This window comes from Apus apus, chromosome 4, assembly GCF_020740795.1.
Source record: "Apus apus isolate bApuApu2 chromosome 4, bApuApu2.pri.cur, whole genome shotgun sequence".
NCBI lineage: Eukaryota > Metazoa > Chordata > Aves > Apodiformes > Apodidae > Apus > Apus apus.
This window is the reverse complement of record NC_067285.1, coordinates 6,016,414-6,040,662: the sequence shown is the minus strand read 5'-3', so window position 1 is coordinate 6,040,662 and position 24,249 is coordinate 6,016,414. Positions and strand designations below refer to the sequence as shown.

The window sequence follows — 24,249 nt, the reverse complement described above, 5'->3', positions numbered from 1 at the left end:
GTGATGCTGACCTTCACACCTCAGTGATGGGTGATAGCTGGGCTATCTGGGCCTTTCTGGAAACCTACTGAGATGTTGGGGTCCCTTGACTATTATGATTCCTCTTCTGTGGAAAATTATGTCTGCACCTAGGATGTCTCCAGCCTGTGAAGCTGAGCATTAACCTTGAAGGTTTCTGATGATAAGTAGGCTGGATTCAACAAATTAATTTATAAAATCCTAACATATGATTTTTCTATACTTTTAAAATTTATGTTTGCTATTGCAATAAGGCCTGTATCAAATTAAGTTTGGGGTTTTTTTTCCTTTTTAGAGAAAATCTTGAATGAAAAGTTACTGCTTTCTTCTGAGTAGCTAACTGAACTGTCACAACTATGCTCAAATGTTTTTCTAGGTCAATTTAGCCTATGCCTATGAAACAAAGGATGCACTGTGTTTAGTTCTGACCATAATGAATGGAGGTGACCTGAAGTTTCATATCTACAACATGGGAAACCCAGGCTTCGAGGAGGAAAGAGCTTTGTTTTATGCAGCAGAGATTCTCTGTGGCTTAGAAGACCTTCACAGAGAAAACACTGTGTACAGGTAAGCACACTCTAGACTCTTAGGACATCTTTTCTGGGTAGAAAGGAATTGCCTGCATCCTCCCTACTCGTTGTGGTGCTGTACAGCTCAGATGCCTCTGTGCTTTGGCTGAAATTTCACAGAGGCCTCTCCAAATCCAGCATGATTCAGTATCATGGAAGGAAGCAGTTGCTGCACTAAATATGTCCTGTCTCAACTACCCAAAACTCACACAAGGCTCCCCAGGCCCTACCTCAGCGTGCACTGGGTGACACAAGAAAATCAGAGGAGTTCCTTCAAAGGGACTTCATTAGGGAATCCAGTTTCCAGTTGGTGTGAATTTGAGATCATTCCATTCAAGCCTCTATTTTAATTAGCCAGGTTCTGTTGCCTTCAGGGCTGCAGCACATCCGATGTGGAAAAACCATTGCTCCTATCCCAAAGAAAGCTCAATTAGCGTAGGAAGGTGTTTGAGACATGGGGCATGGGTTTGCTCTCCAGGTCATGAACTAGTTTGATTAGCTAGATTGGATGGGGATGGTGGCCATAGCAATCCAGCCAGGAAGGAGGCACACTGGCAGCCAGGCAGGGAGGGAGGTGTCCTGCTGGCAGCATCACCCCTTTGGCGGGGGCAGCCAGCGGGCAGGGCGCTGCCTGCAGCCGTGACAGGCAGCCAGCTTCCAGAAGGACAAATTTCAAGTTCTCAGCTTCCAGTCTGGCTTCCAGCTCTATACAAGCACTTTTCCAGGGCATCCCAGGATTTACTTGCTGGATAAGCAGGGTGATTGCAGACAGAGTTCTTGCAACTCCCTGAGGATTTGTTTTTTTTTTAATCAGCAACCAGTGTAGTTGTAAACAACATTTCATGTTTGTGTTCATCATCCCAGCTTGTGAAATCATTCTTGCTGGCATGCACAGCAGCAGAAGTCCTGTAAACTGATGAAAGAACTTCCAAGGACAATGATTAATGGACAATTGAATGTTATTTTTAAAAACTAAGCCACACTTTAAATAATTTGATTTGCCCATGTATAATAAGCATTATGCATATGCTTGTATACATAGAGATGATGATATTGTTGTTCCTTAGAGGAGTTCTTTAGCAAACTGCCACTTGGTTGCCTGACTGTGACTCAGATCTTGCTGGCTGGCACAAGGAGGGCAGACAGATAACAGGCTGCTTTAGTTGGCACTGGCCCAGGAAGGAGATTTTTTTTTTTTTTTTTCCCAAGGAACAAAATTGAATTAAGTGTTTAATGTCAATTGAAAAATCAAATCATGAGTGACGTGTTTAGCTTCCTTTTTCATTAAAAAACATCCTACCACATGCAAAAAAAAAAGTTTCTTTAAAAAATACTAGATCAAAAGCATCCTATATTGATGAAAATTACTAGCACATTCATAACCATGGCTGGTGACATGCCATACTAATGCCACTTTCTAATAAAGCAAATTAGATCTGGCAACCTAAAAGAGTAGGTGGCTCTGAAAGAAATGGCATCCTACTTCCTTAAGCAGTTGTTTTCATGCTACTCTTAAAAGAGCTGCTAGTTTACACCTCAGATGGCACATTCATTTTGGTAATGAATGGTATTATATCCTTGTAGGTGACATTTTCTAGCAGTATTTTAGGAGCATCTGAAGAGACCCCTAATTTGTAATACTGCAGCGTGTTTGGGGACCCATGAGAAGTGCTATATAGGTCAACAAAATATAGCAGCTAAATGCTACAGCCTTCTCTAGGTGAATAATTCTTTGCAAAACACTTATTCCTCAGACTTAATTTCATTTTCTATGAACAGAATGCTTTTAAGTAAAACACAGCATTGGAAAATACATCTCCATCTCATGGGCTGGTGACTCACGCTGTGGACGTGACCTGAGAGAACAACCAGGCTCAGAGACAGATTTATCTAATTCAGAATTCCCTTCCTAAACATGGCACTTAATGCTACATTTCTCAACTGCATCATGTTAGTAAAAGTCAACAGGTCAATTGTTCATGGGAAACAAACATGAAAAGCTGCTGGTTCTCCTCGGATTATTTATATATTAAAATAGCAATGTTATAGCAAAAAAAAAAATGTATCAAAATATTGCAAGAATTATTTATATGTCTATTATAATATATATATATTTATTTATATATATATATATATATAAAAATTGTTTATGTATATGCTGTAGCTGTGCCTGGAAGCTCCAGTCAGCATGAAGATCACATTGTCCTAGGCCTTACACAAACATACAGTAAAGCCTTGTGCAGAGTGATTAATTGGGTTACTTATGCTGTCCTGTACAGCCAAGCAATGGACCATGGCCTTTCTAGCATGGGCACAGTGCCAGCTGTTTATGTTTCCATATATTTAGGCAAGGCTTGTTTACATTTGGGTAGCTGTACCATTGGGAAGTATCCTTAATTGTAACTCTGTCCAGCGGGGAGTTTTATTTCTCCTAGACATTTCAGTACAAAAATCATGTTCCTCCTTAGCCCTTGGAAGTGTTGGCCATGCAAAGGAAGCCAGCCTTGATGCTGAGGAACCTGAAATTGGAAGACAGAAACGACAACTGGTGTGTGGGGGGAAGGAAAGACTGCCCTAGTTGCCCTAAATCACAGAGGGCTCTGAGGACTGAGCTGCTGTTCTCAGAGTCCTTGTGGACTCTCTCATTTTCTCAAAGACAACATTTCCCAACTTGCATGTGGGATTCTTGTCATTTGACCACAGTTCCATCTTCATATGAGACTAATAACTGCTGGAGTGGCAGATGAAGTAACTAATGAGCTCTGAATTCTTCAAGGAAATAGTTATTAGGGGGTTAGGAATAAATTTGTAAAAATAAACAGGAGATGCCCTCAACTGTGTTGCTTCAGCATTGGAAACCTTCTGCTGATAGGCAGGGAAAGCCCACAGTGGTATGTTAAACAAAAGCATGGCTTCTCCTCAGCATTCAGCTGCTCTTCCCATATTTTAGTACTGTTTATTTGAAAAGTAGGCTTGGTACCACTGGGCACCCAGGGAAGTTTATCTTGAGAGGTCAAGAGGGTCTGAAGCAAGGAAGAAGAAGAGATTGGTCACAGCACTCTATGTTCTTGCTTGAAATAGTAAATAAAAACAAGGCAAGTTTTGAAATTTTCATCTCAGCATTGTCAAAACTATAAAATGCCCCTCTCCATTCATAGAAAAACACATGACAGTGAAGTGGTCCAGCTTGGAACACAGGGCAGGCTCCTGCACAGACTGTACAATGCACTGATCTCCTGGTGTGATGGTTTCTCTTCTACTCCCTCTCTTTGCTCTTTGAGAAGAAATGTGTCTTGCTGGGGAGCTAACAGAATCAAGCTGGTTCACAAATGCAAGGAGAACTTAAAAAAGCTAGGCCAAGCACTTCTTGGCTTTGCACCAGGCAAACCACTGTGTTTCAGTAGGAGTCAATCAGAAAAAAGCTGGGACATGACATTGTGTACTGCAGCAATATGGTTTTCCCTGCCTCACTGAGCCATGTTGGTGCCTTTCTTGGGCCCCTGAGCCATCACCACCCTTTTGGGATGCTCCCTGCTCAGCATGTCCCCATCTGCCCACGGATACCTTCAGGTCCCATCTCCCAGCCTGGCCTCATCCCTGCTCTGCAGCACAGGGAGGAGGGGAAGGAGCCTACCTGGCTCTCTCCTCAGCAGCAGCAGCAGCCCACCACATCCAGGATTGGCAGTGGTGGCTGCAAAGGTGGGTTCAGCAACCTGGGTTTGGAAAACAGCCTTGGTCAAGCAAGGAGACTTGAGCGTGGCTGGCCTGGATAGTATCTAGAAGCAGCAACTGGGGGAGCAGGTTTGGTACATTCAGAAGAATGACCTGCCAAGGCTCTGCTAAATATATGAAAACTGAAATTCCTTTTTTTTTTTTTTTTTTCCCCCCCAGAAGTTTATAACTTGGCCAGATTTGGGATTTCTTTTTTCACAGGAGCAGTAAAAGGCACATCTTTGACATCAGAGTGACCACCTTGCCAATTTTCATGGCGTTGCTCCAAACCACATAGGCACTACAGTTTCACAAATGTTTGTAAGGAGAATTCTAATCTGGGCACAGCTTTCCCCCCTCTGCCCATCATTTTCTAAACTCACTGAAATTATTACCCATGTGCACAAGTGCCTGTGCACACATTCACATGTTTGGTCTGAGTCAGACACCAGGCGTAGAAAATCTGAGCCCAGCAGATGGTTGTTGCCATTTTCCTATGCAAATTAAATATTTTAAAATTGAAAATGTGGGGTTTTTTCATTTTAACAAAGGATTTTATAACAGAAAATGTTAAGAGATTTAACAACACACAGGGCTATTGGGGCTGGTTTACAGGGCTTACAGGACTAAATGGATGAGTCCACTATAAAGTGGATTAGGAACTAAAAGCTTGGCTTAGTGAAAAAATGTAACTCCAGTTTAGTAGAAGACATATGGTTTCAGTCTATCTGTGAAGTGAGTTGTAGAAAGTGGTATTGCTTTTATGAGTTCCTTGCTGTTTGAGTTGACACCCAATTGCTTTATTACGAGTAATAAATGCATTCACACACTGCTGTATGGTGGTGTTATCAAAACCAGCTTTGTACAAATAATGGCTTTCCTTCATTTGCAGAGATCTGAAGCCAGAAAATATCCTGCTAGATGATTATGGTAAGTCTCAGAGGGTTACAGAGATGCTTTCACAGTAAAGTAGATTAAGTTCATTTTAGGATATATATTGCACAAAGACAAATAACGCTCTGAAGTGACTAAGAGGCTCAGCACACACTAATGCTCCTGTCTTGGGGTGGATGAAGTGCTGGAGCTCCCCGTGTGGAGGGAGTGAAGCAGCCGTGCTGCTCAGCAGGGTCTGCTCTCAGGAGCACAGCTTTCCTGGAGGTGTCTGCCTTTTTTCCCTTGTTTTTCCATCCTTGTTGCAAATCTGACACAACACAAAGGAAGTCGTGATTTCTAAATCTGTGCTCCCCGCCCCATTTCCCAAAATATTGTCATCCTTTGCTGAGCCAATTCTCATTTTATGCAAACCCAGGTACCCCCTTGTTGCTGAAGGCAGCAATAATCAAATCTCATGCTGGCTTACAGACCAGATGTAGCCCCTTCAGCCAGCAGAGCTACAGAATTGTATCAGCCCATGTCCTGGTTTGAGCCAGGATGAAGCCAGGACAGCCCATCCATTCCATGATCAGTTCAAGATACTCTTGATACTTCCCCACAGCATAATCCTAATTACGTTTTTATCAGTTGGTTCTAAAATATCTAACACATTCCACTCTGGTCTGTAGCCTCACTGTTAGAATTAATTTCACTGCATTGCAATGCCCTTGGTAATTCCTCTTTTCCTTATCAATGAAACCACTGCAATTCAGCAATTCAGAACACTCCTTTCCTAAAGTGTCTGAAAAGTGAATTGCAAGAATTTTGTAGCAGTGACAACAGTTGTGGCTTTGGACTAATTTGGGTGATATTATTATATCTGCTTTGTGTTGTTTTGTTTCTTTTTTTTCCTTCCAGGCCATATTAGAATATCTGATTTGGGTCTAGCTGTTAAAATCCCTGAGGGTGAATCAATCCGTGGAAGAGTAGGAACTGTAGGGTATATGGGTAAGTCTTCAGTACCTCATCTCTTTTTACAATTTGTTGAATTGACTTGAGTTTTGGAGAACTCTCTGCCATGTAAGCTGCAGAAAAAACATTTCACAGTATCATCCTTCACCAAGAAGTCATGCTAGTGGCAATCAGAAGTGGGTAAAAGGATGGACCATAGGAGCTCTTAATGAGACTGCTCTGTAATCTTAAATCAGCAAAGAAAATTAAAAGGGGAGGCAACAACTGAGAGTCTAGTGATCTTAATGTCCACTTTTTTTAGGAGGGTTATATGTTAAAAGAAAGGTTTCTTTCTAGCTGTTACTTTGTGTAATAGTTGTAAATTTATGATAAAATGGCTAAATCTATGCCTATTACCATCTTGACCATGGCCATCTTGAGTCTTCCCCTATGTGCAGGCTGCACAGAAGAGTAGAGATTTGTACATTGATAAAAACCACCTGATTAACTAGCTGATTTAACTAGCTGATTTAACTAGCTCTGTTTCCTAAATTCAGTGCAATTATTTTAATGCATTCTCTGGGTGAGCATATTTTTTAGAATAAAAACTGCTTATGCTTATTTGACTAAACAGAAACTTGCTGTTACATCATATGGAGACTTTGATGAAAACAAGCAGATCAATTTTCCTTTCTAAATTTTGTAATCTCAGTATAAATTTGTCTGCACACTAAGACTCTGTGCTTGTGAGCATGTGTATATGTGTGTTTGTCCCCACATGTGGAACTGAGGATGCCTGCAAGGCAGTGACTGTATGCCCACAGCACACTGGATGGCAACAACATAAAATAAATGGATATGTTCTTTGAAAGTGGAGAAAAATGTTATAAATTGACCAAAAAAGATAAGAGTTTGCTTTTGAAGAAATGTCACTGCTGTTTGCAGGATGTGTGCTTGTATGTCATCTCTTCCCTAAAAGGAGAAAACTGGAAGGACTCTCAAGATCAGGCCTCTGCTTAATACTTTGCTTCAATTTAATTTTGTTTGTTTAATTGCTCTGACTTGGTAGAGAAGTCAGAAGACAGCATGGACATGGCATGTAGGATGTAGAGAAAAAGCCATGGCAGGTAGCATGCTGCATTTTCTGTAATGTCATCAGCAGAAATTGGGAGGTATTTTTATATTTTACTTGCCATTCTCTGCACATGGGTGTTCAGTCACCACATGGAAATGGAAATTTTTTCCCCATGTAAATATCAAGCATTTCCATAAGCCACATCTTTCTCCTCCACAGCTCCAGAAGTGTTGAACAACCAGAGATACACTCTCAGCCCTGACTACTGGGGGCTGGGCTGTCTCATTTATGAAATGATTGCTGGGCAATCACCATTTCGCGGAAGGAAAGAGAAGGTGAAGAGGGAAGAAGTGGACAGAAGGGTGCTGGAGACAGAAGAGGTGTACTCCCATAAGTTTTCCGAGGAGGCCAAGTCCATCTGTAAAATGGTAAGGGGCTGGGAGGCCCAGCATGGCAACTTCATAAGCAAGCTGTATCTGAGCTGGTCTGAGCAGTAAGACAGTACCATAGCGGGGCTGCAGAGTCAAGGACTAACCAGGCTCATCTGTTGATGGGATGACTGCATTCTCTGTTCATTCAACTTGTGTTTATTTGGGCTTGTTTCTCCATGAGATTCATCTTGGTCATCTTGAGTCCTCTCCAGAGTTTCATGGCCGAGGGAGCAGTATCTATTCTCATGAGACTTTGAATGTTAGTTTGCAGTCAAGAATGCATTTCTGTCTTTTATAATCTTGTAGAAAAAATAAAAAGGACTTGATGATGCAAGACTCTGATTGTCTCCTGCAAGGAACTGAAAACTCCATGCTTCCATTGTCTTTGGTGAGAGCTGGGGGTAAGCAGGACAAAGATTATGCAATGAAATTATTGTGACACTCTAATGATGTCCCACCCCATCTCAATAACTTTGTTAGCAGCTTTTCCCCCGGGGTGCCAGGCTATCCAGCTTTTTCTAATACTGTTGAGCTGTTCTTCAAAATGTTTTCTCACTCTTTCAGCTGGGAGTCATTTTTGTAGCACAATAGCCATGTCTGACAATGGAAATCCTCAAACCCTCTGAGAAATAGCAAAGCTGTGTCTGAATTCATCAGTGTCTTGTCAACATCCATCTTTAGAAGGCTGAATTGTAATTTGGGAAGGGATGTGGCCTTTTACTTGATGTGTGCTAAAGAGTGAAATCTCCTTTGGAGACAATGACATATCTGTGTATACTGGTAGGGAGAGAATGAAGGGAAAGAAAGGTCAACAAAGAGGTAGTGAGAGTTTCACCAGTATCTTGTGCAACAGGCAAGCAAACAGCAGATCAACAACATTCAGCTTGGCTGCCTTCATGAAGAGACACTGAAGTCTCCTTGCAAAATAATAATGGTAGTATTGCCAAGTATCATGCCTGGAAGTCATTAACTCACAGGCACCAACCCATTGCTGAATCCCTGGGGTAGTCATTAACTGACATCACTCTTGATAGATACTCTGGGCCATTCACTGCCCTTAATCTGTGATGCAGAGCCCCCAGTGATGTCGGTGTGGGAGGGTCTAGGACAGCCACAGGCTCTTACAGGCCATTTCATGTGCTCCAGCTGCCTGCTGTCTCTTCTCCAGCACATCTCAAATCCCACCAGGTGAGGAGCAGTGTCTGCTGGAGTGGCAGAGAGTCTGTGCATGTCCTCCTGTCAGCATGAAATGAAAATGTCATGGGGCAAAAATGACATTCTTGTTGCTTGTTCTGGAGGTAGTTGCAGGCCTGAGGCATAATAGAATGAAAGTATACTTTGAAAATAACCAAGCCCATGAGAACTTTAAGCTGATAAGAATTAAATATAGCATTGATGAGATAGTGCTGGAGATGATCTATTACTTCCAGGGGAATAGACAGTGAAGATCATTATACTGTAGTGGTCATTTTCATCTTCAAGCCATGGAGCCTTTGGTTTTAGGGAGCTGGAGACCTCAGGGAGTTGTCAGTGTTCCATCTCTTGCCTCAGGGAAGCATGAACCATATGTAAATCGTTCCTGACCACTTGATCATTACTGCTTCAGTGTCCAGTCATGTGGCCTGTTTATTTAGGTGGTCTGTGCAAACTCCTAATGGATCCAAAGATAACCCAATCCTTTTTGAGCACGAACACATTAAAATGACTGTGCTTGAAGGCTAGAAGAGCCCTACTCCTGATACTGAGCATAATGGCATTTGGCCTTTTCCATCCAAAAGCCATTTATTTTATCAAGTGATATTTTTTAAAATCCATTATTCTTTTTTTTCTTTTTCCCCTCAAATTCCTTTTGCTCTTCATGCTGAAAACCAGAGCTTTGTTGCTTTGTATCAACATCTTAATAAGGACACAAAAAAGTGATGGTTAAGCACCCATCATATCTGCAAAATGAGGCCTGAAGTGGCAGTACATAAATCTTAACTTGAGCCTTCACAAAGATCCATCACAAAAGGCTTTGCTGTAGTGGACTCTTCAGGGCCAGAGTGAGGAACAACATGTTTTCCACAAAGCTGAGGTTTACTCCATGAGCTAATAGCATCTTCTTCAGGAAATATATTGTCTCTATTCATTAAATCAGATGAAAACCCTTCAGTGTCACCCCGTGTCAGCCTTACCCTCCTGGATATCTGTGCCCTTTGCCTTTCTGCAGGCACATATCAGAGCTCCCATTAATCATCATCCAATCCATATTTCCATGTATCATTTTGTAAGTCACTTCTCATAAATCAGGCCTCATTTTGGACTGAAACAGAGATGAATAATAAGTAATTAGGAACAGGGGCAGCTGGCTTTCTGGGAAGCTCCCCAACCCATAGTTCCCATATAACATAACTGCTTCGTGGTGTGTTTTTTCTGTGAAAAAATCCAATCTTTCTAGGAAATGCTCCCTGTTTGTTGTTGTTAGGACTTGTACTGCATTGATGTACATGCATGTTTTCCCTGACAAGTGCAGTCTGACATCCAAAGATGTGACTTGAGGTGCATTCCAAGTCAGCAGTGTTGGATGGGCCCATATTGCTGTTCTCTTCTGTCATTGTCAGTGTCCTCTTTGTCCACGTTTCCCCCAGACTATCCTCCCTGCTGATTGCTATTCCTGCAGTTCCCATTTTACTCCTCAAAAGGGAACTCTGATTGGAGGAAGCAAAGAAGACAGAGACAGACTTTTGATTTGGTGCCCACTGACTGGACAGGAGACTGTGGGCACAAGCTGAAACACAGAAGGGTCCTTCTGAACAGCAGGAAACACTTTTTCTTAGTGAGGGTACTCAAATACAGTTTGTCTGGAGAGAATGTGGAATGTCCACACTTGGGGATATCCAAAACCAAGTTGGACAGAGCCCTGAAAAACCTGCTGTAGGTGACTGCTTTGAGCAGAGGGATTGGACTGGACAATCTCCAGAGGTGCCTTCCAGCGTCAACTCTTCCATGGTTCTGATCTCCGTTCCCTTCCCAAATTGCCTCCCCAGCCAGCTAAAAGATGATGGATCCTTTATTCCCTAAAAGCAATTTTTCTCTTCCTCACTCTCCACCAGAAACTTTGCCATCATAGTGCTACTATTCCTGCCTGCTTTCATCCCTGCTTTCTGCTTTCATCCCTGGAAACCAACTTGTTCACAAACATTATGACACCCTCAAGTTTATCAGTGCTGCCTGAGAGTAACTGCTCTTCCATCTGTCCTGAGAGGCACCTCACACACATCAAAGTGCTCTTCAAATTACTATCAGTGCTGTTGCTATTTATTATAATACTAAGAATTATTATCTTCTGTAGCAATCTTTTGCAATTAGCTTAATTGTCACCCAACCACAGAGTTTTGACTCGTCACTTGGCCAGACTGGGCTGTGGTTCCATAAGCATAAGCAGTACAACACGCAGCCATTTATGTCACTCTGGCATCTTCAGTTCCCACACCACCCTCTTGTCTCATTTAGCAATTGAGAGGTGACTACAGTAATACTTTTCTGTTCTCTAAAAATGTTTTAAAATACTTTGTTTATTTCTGTTTCAGGGTTGAAATTTATCTAGGTGATCCCTTAAACTACTTGATCAGATGGGTCAAGGGAACTGGGTTTACCTTTTCTCCTTTCATGAGCAGGGATTTTTGCAGTCTTACCTTATAAAATGTTTCCTTTACTCTTATAATTTCAGGACTGACATTTTAGGACTTGGAGTTATTTATTACATGGTATGATCTGGATAGGAACTGGCTGATCACATGAAGATAAATAAAGCAGTGCTTTGGGGACTGTTGGCTTTTTTTTAGCAATCCTAACAACAGTTGTTTCTTTTTGTAAAGGAAGCAAAACAAAGTTGTAGAAAAAGTCTCAGATACTGCAGAGTTTGTATCCCCAGCAGGGATCAAATGAGTGACAGGAAAGTATCAGAGAGTTCTTTATATCAGGAAAAAGATCTTCATGTAACTTCACCACTGCTACTCAAGACTCTCTTTTGAATGTCATGTTCTAGTTGTGCTTTGCCCATAAAACTCTGTAGACTAAATCCTGCCCTCATTTACACACATACAGTGTCATCTGGAGCCCTTGTTACCAGAACATAAAGAGCTCTGCTGCTTGGTATCAACTTCATGCCTGGTTGGATGGCCTACGCCATCTTCAGACCTGAGGCTCTGTGAATTCTCTGTGGGCTTTGGCTGTAGAATTACACTTAAAATATGTTTGATTTGGTCATTGCACTGCTGTCCCAGGAGGGTTTGTCCTCAGCCTGATGCAGTTGGTTTTGTTCTGATCTCTATTCATACTAAATACATCCTCTGAAAATGAATCAAACAAAAGTGTAGAGATGACTCAAAACATACAGTTGTTACCTTTGTGGGTTTTTTTCCATGGTCAGATTCCCAAACGGGATGCATAATTCAGGCTGTTACACAGGTTTACTGTTGCAAAAAGCCGCTGGGGCTGCAGGAAACGGTACAAGATTCATTATTCCTTGGGGAAAGGTAGGACTTTCACTCCTGGAAAATATCAGCCCATGTTATCTCTTGACATCCACAACAGAAGCCAGGAAAAGTGTCTGTTCTCACCTTTTTCTATCTCTAGAGGTGGCTGCAGCTACAGCTTACCAATTCCATGAATTTCTTATTTTTCTCTCCACTGGGACTCTCCTCAAGAGGCAGACAGCTTCTCCCCTGCAGCAGGGCCTTGCAGGAGAACCCTCTCTTTTCTGTGGTCTTTCAGTCCCAGCCTGTTCCCAGTGGCCTGTTCCCTTTTGTGTCTTTCAGCCTGCAGTGGCCACTCACTGCCAACTGCATTCATGCTCCAGAAGACTTCCTCCTTGCAGCTGAGGTTACTGAATAATCCCTTGTTTGTCATGGAGGAGCCCAGGAATCCCCATCCTTTTTCGGTCCTCAGCTATCCTCTGGCCATGCACTCCTAACAACTTCTAGTATTTATGGCCTAAATTCCCAGAATAGCTTGGTCTTCCCACTCACTCCAGAGGCAGGAGAATGACTGGCTGCACAGACTCCTTTCTTTCCCTTCACAGCTGGCTTGTAGAGCAGAAGCTGCAGGGGTCTCCTTTACCATCTACAGGCAAGTCCAAATCCACTCCTGGTAAGGCCAGAACACCCCCAGCCCCAGCCAGGCCCTAGAGGGAAGGTTACCAACCTCCCACGAGCAAGCAGCAGCCCTTGCAAAGTCCGTCCTCGTTGAGATGATGCAGCTGAGACAGCAACGCAACCAGAGGGTTCTGGGGCACGGGAAGCCTACAAGCCAAGCCTGCCTTGGCAGGGAAGCTGCCTGGCTGCCCGGCCACACCCCCCTGCAGGGCTGCACCTGCGCCCGATCTCCTGAAACCCTCGCAAGGCTCAGGTGAGCCTCCCGCGGCTCAGGTGAGCCCCGGCGCGGAGCTGCGGGCGCGGCTGTTTGCCGGGGACAGCCGGGAAGGATCCAGGGGACTTAGCTGGGGGGTTCCCAGGGGCTCAGCCCCTCGCAGCACCCACCCCCAGCACGGCTGGCAGCCCCAGGGCGCTGCGCTGCTCGCCTCGGGGCGGCTGTGCCGCGCACCCCACCCGGGGAGCGGGCGCTGCCCGCTGCCGCGTCGGGGCAGCCGGGCTGGAGACGGGGGTGCGGCGTGAAACCCCCTCCCGCGGGCCCCCAGCCCCTTCCTGCCCCAGGGAAGAGTCCGAAGCAGCTTCCTCGCCGGGACCCCCCGCCCCGGCCGCCCTGGCCTGGCCTCTGCTGCCCCCCGGCGGGCCCGCCCCGCGGCCGTGCGGGGCTTGGTGCGGGGCTTGGTGCGGGGCTGGGCAGTCGGGGCAGGACCCAGCCCTTTCCTGCAGCCTCCCTCCAGAAACCCGGGGGCCCAAAGCAGTGTGTGTGTGTGTAGGGGGGGTCTGCCTGGCTGCGTGCCCGGCTCCAGGAGACTTTCCTGCGCGGAAGAGGGCTGGTGTTCTGTCCTCCGTGGTCTTGCAAGTGGAAGTGTCTGCTTTTCCCCCCCAAGTGGAGACTCCGGCAAAGCTAGCCTGGGTTGTTTGCAGGGCGTGTTTAGTTTTCTGTTGCGCCGAGGCACGCGCTGTGCATCTCCTCGGCAGGCAGGTGAACTCTCTGGGCAGAACATGGTGAGTTCAGACAGAGGTTTTCTCTAAGAGAGAAGGGGTGCTTCCTCAAAGATGAATGGAAGGAAAAAAAAGGAAACTAATTTGTGAACTTGTGCTACGTTTAGGAAGGTCCCTCTCTCAAGTGATGGTCTTTTTGCACCGGTCATTTGTGTTTGGGGAAATGCCTCTCTTCAACTGCTTAGACATGATATCTTAAGACATTGCTTTAGCCTGCTTGGTCCTGTGCATATGATGTAAAAGCAGAGGCATTTTGGTGAAGATTTGCCTAGATGTTGTTTCCTCATGCACCAACTAGTCTGTGCCAGATTCATTCTTCCATTGAGCTGCCCCCTCTTGCAGATCAGTTAGTCCATCCATACAAGGTCTTCTGGGTCCTACCACCCTTGCATTTTTGGTCGTGGACCTGTTTACCCGATACACCAGGGATGCTGAGTTCAGTTAATCTCCAGTGCTCCATTAAAGGTACTCAGGAGACAGGACTTGCTGTAGCAGGTAGGGGTGTGCATTGCCTGTCTCTGGAAACAAACCAGGCTGAACTGAGGATGGCTGCTGATACTGGCTCCATGGGCAAAACTGCCCTTGGGTGCAGCAGAGACAGGCCCATGAGCACAAAGGGTTGGTTCAGTGTGATGTCCTAGAATATACTGCCATGGGTAGAGGGAAATGCAATTTCATCACCCAGCCTAAGCCACGTGGGGAAATTATTCTTACCAGAGTAATGTGGAAAAAGAAAAGAGCTGAGAAAAAGCACACAGGGCCTATGAATATGCACCTACATATGTTATTAGAGTATGTCAGGCCTCTTCTTGAAAGTGTTCACTGAAAGTAAGCAGAGGCAGTGGTCTCGCTCTTGACTGTAAGCACTTTATAACAGGTAATTTTAAAAGGGTTTCACCAGCGTGTAGAACAGTGCAGCCCTAATCCGTTTAACTTTGGCCATTAAGTAACAGCAGTTACAGTTCCCCTCTGTGCTTAGTTCTGGGCACATTCAAAACCAACTGGAGATAATAGCATCTTTGTGGAGCTCCTGTTTTCCTGGTGTCCTTACCATTCCTCTTGGCATGTTTCAGCTCCTCACCAAAGATGTGAAGCAGCGGCTGGGATGTCAAGGGGAAGGTGCAGCAGAAGTGAAGAGACACCCTTTTTTCAAGAGCATGAATTTCAAGCGGTTAGAAGCAGGAATGCTGGATCCTCCCTTTGTCCCTGATGTAAGTACGATAAGAAGCGTTCCCCCCCGCCAGTGGCCTCTTTGAAGAGATGTGTTTCTAAAATAATTTCTGTCTCTCAGAGCTGTCATCACTGCCTGCATGGGCAGCTGCCCTAGGAAGACGTGCTAAGCAGTAGGGCTGGAGTGGGGAGGCTGGGAGGAAGAGGAGAGCTGCTTGGTAGACCTGTGCATGCAGGCTGGGTGGGCATCCATGGAGGGTGGTAACCTGGGGATTGATTCATTCTCACTTACCACAGTCTTGTGTGACGCTGGGCTCAGCTCTTGATCTGTTCGTGCCTCAGTTCCTAGAGTTTAAGCTGGGAACCTTTGTGTTTCCTTACCCTCGGAAACACTGAGAGTAAGTATGCCCAGGACCAGGTGGTGCTCAGGACAGTCAGCAATGAAAGCCACATCTGTGCATGCAGACACATGTGCTGAGGTGAAACCAGAGCTACAAAGTCCAGAGCTCTGTGGAACTGAGGAATGAACTTGGATCGTCATGAAAACAGACTTTTGGTACAGAGAGTCTGAACCAGGTTCAGATATTGTGTCACCTCAAGCAGAGGAGATGACTTGGACCTGAGAGAGCATTTTGAACTTGTTAGTTTTTCCTGGGGCAGGGAAGCCAGCACTGAGGTTTACACACCAGTCTTGCACATACTGAAAGTCTTTGTTGCACTGGCAGTAACGAAGCTTTTCCCACCCTTTTATGGTATCAGTCTCTACCCCAGTGCACAGAGTTATCAGATTATTTTCCTCCTGCAGGGCTTTCTCTCTGGCTAGACCTTCTATCCTTAAAGTTCCCATATGGTTCTGAGTAAACACTGCCATCTGAACGTATTAAGGGAAGTAACATCTTGGCAGCTCTCATTCACATCACGGCAAACTCAACCAAACCAAAGTGGTTTGAGCGCTACAAAAGTTTACTTTAGCTGCTCTGGTTTTGCTTTACATTTTACTATGTGGCCTAGTTACTCCTGCCAATTAGCCCGTGGTGTTATGACCTGCTTTAGTGGGAAGAAATAGGAGACAAGCTACTATTTCTTTCTGATGTAGAAAATCAGAAAATTCCAGGCTCAAATTTGGGATCCACCGGAGTGTATTAAAAGCTTAACTGTGGCATGTAAGGCCTAGAAGGCACCTCTTAGAGACGTATTTGCTGAAGCACAGGCCCATAAAATTTTATGGCTATTTATTGGGAACTCAAGAGCTGCCTCTAATTTAATTTATTTGGCACTTCATCTATAGATTTCCAAGTCTTTATTGAAGTCAGCTGAATCACCCAAAGCTATATAGCCAGACCCATGTCTCTCCATCCTCTTCTAGACTGCTCTGTCTCCACAAAAATGTTGTGGATTGCAGCCATCCGGAATGCAGAGGGATGCAGCCTCCAGCAACTAGGACTTCTGTCAGAAGTCAGCTTCATTTATTTGGTCACACAGCTCAGCTCTAGATAAAATACTGCACGGTTGGAGCCCTGGGCGGTGCAGTCATGGCACCACGTTTAGGCAGCAGGATTCAACATGTGCTTGAGTTCGGCAGGTCAGGCTGGTCCCACAGGTCACCCCTCGATTATTCCTGCACATCAAAGGGTGACTGTGGTGTTGGTGGGAGCTCTCTAGGCATGCAGGTGACCACACTGACTATGACAGGTAGCCAGGGATGACTGTTTCTGCTTTCTCTGGCTGGCTGGTGGAATGCCAGCTAAAAGCAGCGTGGCTGTGAAGAGTCTTGTCTCTGTCATCTCAGAAAATTAAGCAGTGTAAAAAGGCAAAGCCATTTGTCTCATTGTTTGAAGAAAGGCTCCCAAGATAAAAAAGTTAATAGAGGTGATTCTGGACAGCTTCCAGCAGCTGAGCTATTAATGAAAACAATGGAAAATGGCCAAACCTCTTCTGTTTTCTTTAGCAATTAGTATACATTCCTTTAAACTTCTAAGCTGCAAACTCCACAGCTCTCTGAGCAGATGGACACTTCTATCCAAGGTCACTTTTCAGGGCTGTTACTTGTAAACCCTCTGGTGTTCTGTTGTTCCTTCTCTAGAAGAGAAGACTACTGAAGGATTTGATTTTTCTTTTCTTGCTCTGTCTGTCCTGTCCCTCTCACCTCTCAGCCACACGCTACATGGATGACTCAAACCCACTCTTTCTGCACTGGTGTTTTAAGGACTTCAGAGTTTAACGTGCTTGAAGTGAAGTCAGCCTTTGATGCTAAACATGTGGACAGTCACTTGTTGGGCATTCTCACTTGACTGCATCTGTGAATGAAGCACAGGGTTAGACTCAGAAATATTTGTTCTCTTTCTGTTTTTCTTTTTTTTTTTTTTTTTTTATTTCTGCTGAGATAGCCCAGAGCAGTGTACTGCAAGGACGTGCTGGACATAGAACAGTTCTCCACCGTGAAAGGAGTTAACTTGGACCAAACAGACGATGATTTCTATTCCAAGTTTTCCACAGGATCAGTGTCTATTCCATGGCAAAATGAGGTAAGGATGTATCACAGTAAAATGACTGCAATAAACCCCCTAACACAGATGGCTCAAGAGGAGCTATTTCCAGTAATATACAGCTACTGGTGAACTTGCCAGAATTCAACGCTTCCATAAGGTATAAACGGCCTCTTTTGGGGTCTCCACTGTGCCACAGCTCTCAGGGTCAGGTGTCTGCATCTGTTTGTGTAAATTGGCAAGGATCCTACTGTGCTTCCTTCTCCTGGAGTTCCAGTCAGGTGTTTCAACAGTAGCTCTGAGGAGCTTCCATGGGATGGATGGAAGTCCTCACGGGAGGCTCCTCCGCTGGCCGTCCCAGTCACACTCCTTGTGTGGAGGCTGCAGCAGGTCCCAGCTGACTCGGGGCCTTCAGCTGCCCCAGGGTTTCCAGATCTGGGTCTTTGTTCCTGTTTGCTATCAAAACACAGCCAGCAGTGGATTTTGTAATCCAAGTCTGGATCAAACACCAGATTCACTTGGCCAGAGGGGTGCTGATAACTGGGAGCTTGTGAGTGTGCCTGTCTTTACCCAATATTCCTCACAGTGCTGAAGGAAAGAAGAGAAAGCTTTTTGGGGCAAATTCTAATAGGACTGATGTGCAAACATGCAGAGCAGACTCACCCCCTCTTTTTCATACAACCTTCTCTATCCACCAGCAGAAATTCAACTGTTAACTCCCCTAACATACTGCTCAACCTGCCAATACTGGTCCTGACTTTGAACAGCCCAGCACTATTGGAATATATTTAAAGCAGATGTATAATTTCTTTTTTCCTTTCTTGTTGTGTTCCACTAGATGATAGAAACAGAGTGTTTCAAAGAACTGAATGTATTTGGACCAAATGGTACTATTTCACCAGACCTAAACAAAAGCTACCCCCCGGAGCCACCCAAGAAAGGATTGCTGCAGAGGATATTTAAAAGACAGGTGAGCTCTTTGATGACCAAGACAAGGAACCTCCCTTAGATACCCAGTGTCCCAGACATTTTCTGGTGAAATTTTTGTAGGAGAAAAGCAGCACATCTTAGAGACCACTTATTGTCACAGTTACCTAGTTGTTTCCCATCTGTACCAAATTTGCTATCTACATTTTTTTTTATTTTTTTTTTTTTACTGCCAGAAGTTCCAGCATTTTTCATCACTTTTATTTCCAGTGGTTGAAAACTTCCTCCCCAAACTATTTTCCAGTGGCATGCTGAAATGCCTTTTGAAATGATGATATGGCTTTGATAAGTTCCTTATGAAAACCCTTGATTTGTGTGTTAAAAAAACAAAAAAACAAACAAAAAGAAAATGCAACTGTTGAGTGAAGTGGTCATGGCAGGAAACCAAGATAATAGAGAGGAGAGCAGACCAGAGAATATGTGTTGTAGCGCTTTCATGGGGCACCCTGGCACCATTTGCAAAGCTAAATAACATTGTTAGACCCATCTATTTCTGTAGGGTTCAAACCTGCATTGGCAGGTGTCCTCTGGATTAGTCAGATTTAGCAGATACTGACATTTTGCAGTGAATTGATTTGACTCCTGGAGCTCGAGTGAGTCTTCTTTGCTGCATTCCTCAAGAACTGCCATGGTCCTCCTGACCTTGAGAGAACACAGGTAAGAAAGTGGAGAATACTTTACATCCAAAGATCTTCAAACGAAAATCTTGCAGCCCAGTCAGTGTGTTATCAGGATAAAATGAATAATGTTGAGCTAAAAGAAAACATGGCATATTGGGGGAATCTCACTTTCATTGTCTTCCTTTTTCTACAGCATCAGAACAATTCAAAGAGTTCTCCAAATTCAAAGGCCAGTTTAAATCACCATATTAATTCAAATCATGTCAGTTCAAACTCCACTGGAAGCAGCTAGTTCCAACTCAGTTTTATGAAGCAACATGTTGCATCCTTCCACTATAATCTATGGAGCTTCTATGGATGAGAGAGCCTTCACCATTGAGTGAAAAGAAAGAAAGAGAAAAGGATCTCCCCAAAATGGAGATTTTTCTATCCATTCCTTCCAGTGGAGCCTCACATTTTAAGAAGAATTTTTCCACTCAGGTCTGTTTTTGGAGGTGGCACTCAAGACTGTGGGAATCAAATTTGTCTATTTAGAACATTGCAATAGAAATTCAATGAACATGACTACTTGCACGTATTTAAATAGCATCATACTAGAACTGAATTTTGTCTTTATTATTTTTAAAGAAAAGTTTTGTAAATTTCTCTATTGTCTCAGTTTACATTTTGTACATTTGTATTTAAATGAAAGTCAGACTTTGGAGGTGTATATTTTCCAAGCAGCAGCTGTAAAGCCATGTGTTTTAAGACATTTTTTTAAAGAAAAAAAAAATAATAATAATGTGACTCAAGACTTCCAGAGCCTCAAATGAGAAATCATTCTTTTTAGTAATTCTAGGAAATTATTCATAAATCACTTGATCAGACTGGGTTTTATTGACATGCATTTTTATGAAACAGTTGATTCTTAATTCTTTTACATCTGTATATTTGGTTTACAGCAACACTGCATACATTTCTCCTCTTCATGAGCTTGTAAGGTCTGGCATTAAATGCTGAAAGACAAGATTGTGATGCATTCAAGAATGCTACTTGCTATGCCTGAGGTTTGTGATGTCATGGGACCAGCACAGCTGAGGTTTGCACTTACTTGCCTTTGTTAGCTCATCAAAAGACTTTTGGTTAGAAAGGGAATCCTATTTTAAGCCTTCCCCTTCACTAGTTTTTGTGCCATTTCTAATGACAGCAAGAACAAAACGGAGCGAGAGGTGACCAGGAAAGCAAATGACCATTTGTTTTTCAAGCATTTGACAGCTGCACCTGCTGAAATGAGAGCAAAATTCCTGCTGCAGTCAACAGTCCAAGGCCTTTCCACAGTTGTTCATTCCAAACAGGTAGCAGGGGGGAAATTCAGTAGTGTGACCATGAGATTCACACCAGCTTTCTGGAGCTGAGCTGTCGGGTTCAGAGTGGGATCTGAGCTGCTTTTGAGCAGTAGCCTCTAGGTTGGCTCTGCACTTTGAGTCCTTCAGTGTGTCATGCCAAGCACACCATGACTTGCCCCCCAGTTAGGTCCTTGAATTAACCGGATAAAATGTTGGTTAGGAAGTAATACCTCCCATTTTTGGTTCCATCAGTCTTTCCAGGACCCTTTACTCAGTGACAAAAACCTTGTTCCCACTAGTATAAACTGGATGGCTGAGGACCAGCAGCAGTACCTCAGGCATCAGAATCGTGCTCTTCTCAACTGTGCCACTCTCTTTTCTTATTAAGAACATCAGATCAAAAGTGTGGTTTCTTCCCTTCAACAGGAATTGGAAAACCTTTGTCCTCCCAAGTGCAGACAGGATCTGGCCAATGCAGAAGAGAAATGCAGGTTAGTAGTGACAAAACGCTTGAGTGAGAAAGTCACAGGAATTACATGTTAGCCTGAGGTCACGAGGGAGGGAGACAGAACAGGGCCAGGATTTGCACAAAGCAATTGTCAGAGAAAAGTCAAGGAAGGGAGATGGGGCCTTTATCAGGAGTGAGGTGTGTTAAGAAACCAATCTGTAATATTAATAAAACCATGGGCAGGACAAGGAAGACAGACAAGCTGTGAACTTTGGAGGATGGCATGAAATCTACCACAAAGTGTGTATCTTCAGCAGGTGTCCAGTGGCAGTTGTTATCACACATTGCTGCACGTTCCTCCTTGGCTCATCCTGCCTTGGAATTTGCACACAAGGTTATACTAGGGTCTGGCCCATGGCTCAAAGGCAAGATGATCTCTGTGGGGGCCAGATGGAATGGTTTGATGAGGCAGGTAGGTATCCACTCAGCCTGCAGCAACAGCCATCACAGGCCTCTGCTCCCACGGAGTCGAGCCTTGGCCGGGAGGTCCCTGTGTAGATGTCTCTGGAAGAGCAATAAAATGCACACACTCATAGCACAGCTGCTCCTTGTGGACCCCATGGAATGGGTGGCTGCAGGACCTGACTTCATTGTGGACAAGATATGGGTGTTTTTTACCTCTGCTTCACAGGTAGTTGTGATTTATTTTTTGTCAGTTCCTATTTGTCATACTCACTTGTCAAGTCTCTCAGTGCAGATGAGACCATACAGCAGACATTTCTAGGCATTTCCCATACAATCTTTGGAAATACAGGACTTTGCTTTCAAAGAACATCCTTGGGTTAATCTGCCCCTTGGGATGTAGGCCATCATCCTTCATCCATGTAGCACCAAGGAAAAGTAGCCTGCAGGAGCTCTAGAAGTCCAGACTAAAATGAGTAATACTTAGGTAAGGGATTCCAGCTTCCTAAAAGCACCACGTTTTTTCTGGTCCTGCAACAAAGAGGTCCAGTGATGAATGGTGTGGGACACTTACAGGTTCTCCTGCCTGAGGATGGTCCTTGCCTGTCTCAGGCTACAGGGGGGTACATTTGGCAGTGAAGTCTGGGAGGACTGGTCTGTCCAGTGGCTCCATGGAAAACAGAAGGTTCCAGAGTTGTCTTTGCCAAGCTTTCCACAAGTACAACCTGCACTTTAGAACACCACTAATTATTTAGAGTAAGAATAATAATGACTAAAGCCCGCCAGCCAAAGCTGAGAGCAAAACTGCCTGGGTTTAAAAGAATTCTTTGCTTTTGTGTGCTGGGCAGGACACAATCTCTTTTTATACTAAAGAATATTGTTTCTGCAGTGCTGGCTGGTAATAACTTTCTGTCCTGAACTGCAAAAGGAAAAGAGAAATAAATCAGTTCAGAGAAATCTACAGGTTATTTCCCTGAGGGAAACCACCAAAGAAGGTGAAAGCCAAGAATGTGCTGGGGAGTTATATCCTCACCTCCCCCAGAGTCTCTGTGAGAATACAAATACAAGCTGCTGTGGTTGGGTCAGCTGGGCTGGTGTACTGGCTTGATGAAACAGTTTTGAACAGATTGCTGCCTGCTCACCAAAATGAGTGTTACTGCTGGCTCAGATGGATTCTTCTTGGTTCATGTGCTGGAGCCAGAAGAGGTGGTTTGTGTTCCTCTTCTGCCCACATTTTTCTTGATTCTGAAACATGGAGGGAATGCTCTGTCAATAGAAAGCACTTTGGAGTCCATGCGAAAAACAGATCAATATCAACTCTTTGTGTTATTATTTAAGTGAAATAGGCTTAACATAGCTGCTCTTATTTACAGGACTAAGGAGATGACTCTTGTAAATTAGGGCTCTTTTTTTTATTATTGGTTTGTCTTAGTTCCTTAGAGATACTGAAACAGAACACACTGTGCTTCTGTAACACCATCTCCAACAGAAGATGACAGTGCAAATGATAAAGTTTTCCTTTCTTGTCTAAGAGCTAGCTAGTCATTGCAGCATTCACACAAAAACTTCCTCTCTTTTTTAATATATATATATTGGAAAGAAATAGTTATGAACAAGGGAACAAAATGATTTTAATTAGTTAGATGCTTCTTGGCCAAGCCTGCAAAGGAGTCCCTGGGTACCAGCTCAGTGAGCTGCTGCCTGAAGTCACAAAGAGGCTAAAGTTGGCTCCACTCACTGCCCTGCTGTGGAAACAGAGGCAATCACATACCTGGGATCCACAGGCTCCAAAGGGGAGCTCCAGGTTTTCTGGAGAACCAGTGGTCCTGTAGAGAAGAGTCATTCTCAGAGAAGAAACCTTTCAGGTAGTGGCTGGACGACAAATGGGTTTTCCTTCCTCATCACCCCACATGCAGCTGTGAACTGTGTTCCTTAGCAAGCTGAAACCAGTCATGTCTCGAGTGTGGTCTCCTTTAATTGCATTTCTTTTGAACACTGGACACTCTTCTGAAAGACTTCACATTTCAGCCTTTTGAAGATGAAAGCTGTAAAAACTTTATTTTGTCTTTCTGAGCAATGTAGATAGACCTAAAGATTTCATGAACTCTCATGTGGTTGCCCATATCTGACTAATAATTAAATTGTAAAATTACAGTTTCATATTAGGGTTAGGCTTTTCACCTGCTTTAAAAATTAAAAATCATATTTGGTATATAAACACACACAGAATATCCTTCTGATTGAATTTCAAGAGCATATCCAGGACTAAATGTTTTTAAGCACTTCTAATACTGTAGTCTATAAGAGGAGCAGACACTTCTAAAGCAATGTTAAAAGTTGTCTTTCATAACTGAGTCAACAGATCATTTTTGTAATCAATTAAAGCAAGTGTTTTCAATTAGAAGAGCTAGTGGCTGTTGGTATTGTAAAAAAAAATAAATAAATCATACTAGTATCCAAAGGGTTAGGGGTGGGGAGGGTCTGTTTGGTTTTGTTTCTCTTTCCAGGGAGATCTTTAACATTGTTTGATGAAGCTAGTTTCATTTTGAGATTGTTACTGAAGATAAAGGCTTCTGTGTTCTATGGCTGCTTGGATTCTTCGTACATAATGTCCTAGTAATGTCACAGTGCTGCTGTATCTAGATCAAACCACTGTTTTGATTGGTTTTTTTGGCTTTGGTTTTGTTTTGTTTGGGTTTTTTTTTTTAATAAATTCCTTAATTTAAATACATGAAAACGATCTGTTTTGCTTTACTGAGGGATGTAATCAAACAGAGCTTTCCCAAGGCCTTGGGCTCTTGATGATGACAGTGAGAGTGGGATGCAGCCCATATCTTGCTAGATGCCTTTGTGGCTTCAAACATCTTATTATTTCTGTCTTCTGTGTTTTCTGGCCCATCACATCTTCACAGAGACTGAGGGGCCTGAAAACCAGCCTGAGGTTGAGTCTCACTTGCTGGAGGTTCAGATTCCCACTGGGAGCTGGTTGTGC

General features: G+C 43.8%; 1 protein-coding gene across 2 annotated transcripts in view; it reads left to right on the top strand.

The window, feature by feature from the left end:
- GRK5 (G protein-coupled receptor kinase 5) overlaps positions 1-23,994 on the top strand; it is a 164,914-nt gene extending 140,920 nt beyond the window's left edge. For both annotated transcript variants that reach the window (XM_051620120.1, XM_051620121.1), the window contains 8 exons: positions 395-585; positions 5,191-5,228; positions 6,090-6,179; positions 7,417-7,625; positions 14,833-14,970; positions 17,317-17,454; positions 18,254-18,385; positions 19,216-23,994. In XM_051620120.1, coding sequence (XP_051476080.1) covers positions 395-585; positions 5,191-5,228; positions 6,090-6,179; positions 7,417-7,625; positions 14,833-14,970; positions 17,317-17,454; positions 18,254-18,385; positions 19,216-19,314 — 1,035 coding nt within the window. In that variant the 3' untranslated portion in view covers positions 19,315-23,994. The remainder of the gene's footprint in view (positions 1-394; positions 586-5,190; positions 5,229-6,089; positions 6,180-7,416; positions 7,626-14,832; positions 14,971-17,316; positions 17,455-18,253; positions 18,386-19,215) is intronic.
- Positions 23,995-24,249: the final 255 nt, after the last annotated feature.